Source organism: Myotis davidii, unplaced genomic scaffold (genome assembly GCF_000327345.1).
Source record: "Myotis davidii unplaced genomic scaffold, ASM32734v1 scaffold478, whole genome shotgun sequence".
Taxonomy (NCBI): Eukaryota; Metazoa; Chordata; class Mammalia; order Chiroptera; family Vespertilionidae; genus Myotis; species Myotis davidii.
In genome coordinates, this window is record NW_006289570.1 from 1,220,618 (window position 1) to 1,225,231 (window position 4,614).

At 51.2% G+C, this 4,614-nt stretch overlaps 1 protein-coding gene across 1 annotated transcript in view; it reads left to right on the top strand.

Moving 5' to 3' along the window:
* Positions 1 to 2: 2 nt before the first annotated feature.
* The window catches only part of KIAA1671 (KIAA1671 ortholog), a gene marked incomplete at its 5' end in the record, with an annotated part of 99,815 nt that continues 95,203 nt past the window's right edge, over positions 3 to 4,614 (top strand). Inside the window, 2 exons of the mRNA XM_006762116.2 lie at positions 3 to 592; positions 3,148 to 3,214. Coding sequence (XP_006762179.1) covers positions 3 to 592; positions 3,148 to 3,214 — 657 coding nt within the window. The remainder of the gene's footprint in view (positions 593 to 3,147; positions 3,215 to 4,614) is intronic.

Below are 4,614 nucleotides of genomic sequence, written 5' to 3' on the forward strand. Positions count from 1 at the left end.
GACCCGAGAGGCCCGACCCGGAGCCCCGAGGGGACAGGGAGTGTCCGGTCAAAGCAGAGGCTCCCCTCCCCGACCCAGACGCCGACTTCCTGGAGGTGGCCAAGAAGATCCGCGAACGGAAGGAGAAGGCGCTTTCCAAGCAGGCCGAGCTGGGCGGCCTGAGAACTGCGGGGGGCTCGGCCAGGGTCACCCCCTTAGATGACTCGAAGCCCGAGGAAGAGAAAGCCAGGCTGGACACTAAGCCAGACAAGGCTCCCGAGTCCCCCTCGCCCAGGCCGAGCAAAGGCCGAGAAAGCGCGGAGGTCAAGAGCAGAGCATCCGATGGGGAAATTCGGACCCGGGGAGAGTGGGTCTCCAGGGGCAGCGTCAAGAAGCGCCTCAGTCTGTTTGGGGAGGAAAGCGCCTTGGCCGTGGGGTCTGAACCCCCACTGGCCACCCCTGAGTCCCCATCGGCTGCTCCGGAGCCCGAGAAAGCAGGACTGAGCGTCCAGGATCGGATCAAAGGCTGGGCCACCGAGAGCTCCAAGGTCAAGCCGGAGGTCAGGAGGAGGGCGTTCCAGGCTCGGCCCCTGTCGGCGGATATGACCAAACTGTGAGTGGGAACATCCCATGGGGTTCACTCTGTCCCCCAGCTGTCTCAAACCGCCCACCAGAGCCCACTCCCCCCTGGGATGAGGCACTGCAGGCCCCAGGTCCGTGCTGGGCACCTTACAACCTCCTCTCTGGGTTCACCCGCAGCCTCAAGAGGAAGTGGCGTTAGCTGCCATTTCTCAGATGAGGCACATGCCAGCAGTGGGGCCAGGAGCTGGGTTTTCTTGTCTCTTCTCATCTTTGAGATGGGGAGATATTGTGCCCATTTCACAGATTGGGATAGGAAAGGTGAAGTACTGTGAGGAAGTCGATGTATTCCAGCTCAGCCTGTCTCCATAGCTAAGCTTTCTTCTCCTAAAGTCTGGGGTCACCTAATGTATGGCCGAAACCTCCACGAGTGGCCGGCAAAATAAAACCAGATGGGTCAGATATCTTGAGTCTCGGTTTCTTCATCTCATGATACTAAGACCTTTCTTAAAGGTAAAGACCCAGAGCATAATACCGGGAATCACTCTGCCCGTGGAAAGCCCTCAATGCATTGTAGCTTTAAATGATATTATTTTTTTAAAAAATATATTTTATTGATTTTCCACAGAGAGGAAGGGAGAGAGATAGAGAGATAGAAACATAGATGAGAGAGAAACATCGATCAGCTGCCTCCTGCACATCCCCTACTGGGGACGTGCCCGCAACCCAGGTACATGCCCTTGACCGGAATCGAACCTGGGACCTTTCAGTCCGCAGGCCGACGCTCTATCCACTGAGCCAAACCGGTTTCGGCTTTAAATGATATTATTAACCCTGTTAGTTAGTGGTCATTTTCTAAGCTCTCCCGGCCTCTGATATCTCTTGTGCCTTTGTTTTCCCACAAATGGCTTCTTGCTTACAACAGGGAGATGCCACTGGGCGTGTCGACTAGCTCAGTAATGACATGCATGCCACTGACATACTCTGTTAGGGATGGAGCTTCCAGGGGGCAGGACCTCTGGGCAGGCTGCCCTCCCAGCCCTGGGAACTAGGGCAGCCAGCTGGGCCAGAATTAGACCGGTGCTCTCAGCATTTAGAATCACCGAGAAAAAATAGCAGTGCCTGGGTCCCACCTCCCGCGATTCCGATTCAGTGGGTCTAGGGCAGTGATGGCAAACCTTTTGAACTCAGCGTGTCAGCATTTTGAAAAACCCTAACTTAACTCTGGTGCCGTGTCACATATAGAATTTTTTTGATCTTTGCAACCACAGTAAAACAAAGACTTATATTTCTGATATTTATTTTATATATTTAAATGCCATTTTTAAAAAAATATATTTTATTGATTTTTTACAGAGAGGAAGGGAGAGAGATAGAGTTAGAAACATCGATGAGAGAGAAACATCGATCAGCTGCCTCCTGCACATCTCCTACTGGGGATGTGCCCGCAACCCAGGTACATGCCCTTGACCGGAATCGAACCTGGGACCTTTCAGTCCGCAGGCCGACGCTCTATCCACTGAGCCAAACTGGTTTCGGCTTAAATGCCATTTAACAAAGAAAAATCAACCAAAACAATGAGTTCGCGTGGCACCTCTGACACGCGTGTCATAGGTTCGCCATCACTGGTCTAGGGAGAGGGGCTCCTCGCTTGGTTGTTGTTAAAGCTTCCGGGGTGATTCCCATGTGTGGGCCTGAGCACCCCTGAGCTCAGATAACAGAGGAAGGGGAAACAGTGTCAGGGACCTCACACGCCTCCTCTCCCTGCAGTGCCTTGGATTAATCCCACTGGACAGATGGATAAACTGAGGCTCCAAGTGTGGGTTAGGTTTCAGAGGTTTGATTTCTCTCTCCTTTCTTTCCTCTGCAGCCTCCCTCCCCACCGCCCCGCAAACTAATCTTTAGGCATCCAACCTAAGGAACTTTTCAGAACTCCCCTTTCTCCCTCTTCCCCTTCACAAGTGGGAAAACAGGCCCAGAGAGGGACAATAACTTGGTCAAAGTCACCCGGGGAGGCAGAGACAGGCCCGTGCCCCCATACATTCCCCCAGTCCAGTCCCGTGACCGGTGTGCAGTGGGGCTGCTGTTGTGCCTGTAGTTCCTAACAACAACCATTAATTATTCCTCCCGGGGCATCCTCCATCTTCCCTGAACGCCCTCAGGTAGCTATTAGGGCTTGGGGTAGCCTCCTATCCACCCTACAAAAGGCGATGGGGAGGTGTTAATTATCCCCATTTTATAGATGAAGAGACAGAGGCTCAGGTGAGGTCACAAGCCTGACCCAAGCTCCCCGCGGTGGGAGGTTGGTAGATCTGGCATTAGCACCCAGTTCTCCTCCCCCCCGCCTGGGGCTCCTGGTACCCTGATGATGCTGTGTCTAAGGTAGGCCATCCCTCCTGAGCCCTTTTCTGTTGGTTTGGTGACCAGAAAGGAAATGTCTTTTCTCAAAGCAAATCGGGCACTGTTGCTTGGATGATCTCCGGTTCCACCCCGGGCCCCTGAGCTGGCTGTGGGGTGTGGGATGGAGGGAGTCGTCGCTGCTGGCCCAGCCACGTAACCTGGATCTCTGTACCTGGATCTCTGTCCCAGGTTTTCAAGTTCAGCTTCAAGCAGTGAAGAGCCGAGTGGCGAGCTTGCTAAGGAGCCGAGAGAAAAGGTGAGGAGTCAGTGTTCGGTAGCTACGCTTACTGGAAGGGCTTTTCTGACCTGCGAGACCCAGAAAGAGTCGGAAGCCTCTCACGAACAATAAGACCGTTTTCCCTCGAATGCCGGGATGGTTGACGTCCCTTCCGGCATGCTGGCCGCGAGCCCCCGTTCCCTCACGTTAAATGCTTTTTACAAACGAGATCCCAGGTCTGTATTTTTTCTGTGCACAGAGGGAAAGGGGCATGGCGTTCCTCTGTGAGAATGCCTGCTTTGTTAAGAAATTAATAAAGCTGCCCGGCCGGCGTGGCTCAGTGGTTGAGCATCGACCTATGAACCAGGAGGTCACAGGTTCGATTCCCGGTCAGGGTACATGCAGGAGGCAGCTGATCCATGGTTCTCTCTTATCATGGATATTTTTATCTCTTTCTCCCTTCCTCCCTGAAATCAATAAAAACATATTATTAAAAAAAAATTAATAAAGCTTTAAAAATGTTCATAGAAACCTGCTCAATTTCCCTAATTATGGCCCCTGCTTCTTTCTCAACCCTGACTTTCACCTAGCAGCCACAGGAGGGAAATTACCGGCAATTAAATGCTCAAAAAGTATCTTTATTTAGTTCATTTTGTAAGAAAAAAACTCATAAAAGAACTCCTAGGTGTAACTGGGTGGTGGATAATCCCTTCGGCAGAGTTGTAGTTTTCTGAAACAGCTTTAGTGAGGTATCACTGACCTACAGTGAACACACGTGGGAAGCGTACAGGTGAAGAGTTCGACCTGTGTCCTGCACACCTGCGAAGCTGCCATCACAATCCAGACAACCGGCATCCGGCACACCCAGGTTCCCTCCTCCTCGCCATCCCTCCCTCCGCCTCCTCCTCCTCGGAGCAACCACTGGCCTGCTTGCTGTTGCAATAGATTCGTTTGCATTTTCTACATTGTCCTATAAATGGAGCCAGTGCTCTTTGTCCCCCCTCGGTCTTCCTTCTTTCACTCAGAATAGTTATTTTGAGATTCATCACATCGTAGCGTGCATTAATAATTCACTCCTTTTCTTTGCTTAGTAGTAGTCCATCGTATGGGCCAACCACAGTGTATCCTCTTCATCCTTTGATGGACATTGGGGTTGTTTCCAGTTTGGGGCCCATTGCAAATAAAACTCCTTGTAGTCACAACAAAATATTCTAATGGCAACAACGGCAAGAACAAAAAGAGCCGCGTGAAGCAAGTTGGGTGAAATGTTACTGTATTTGAATTTAGGGGATAGGTTGAGGCGAACTTATTATTCTCTCTGTAATTTTGTATATGTTTGAAAACTTCTTTTTCTTTTTTAAAATTAACTTTAGGGAGAGAGGAAGTGGGGGAGGCGGGGCAGGGGGGGGAGAGAGAAACATTGATTTGTCTGTTGTTTC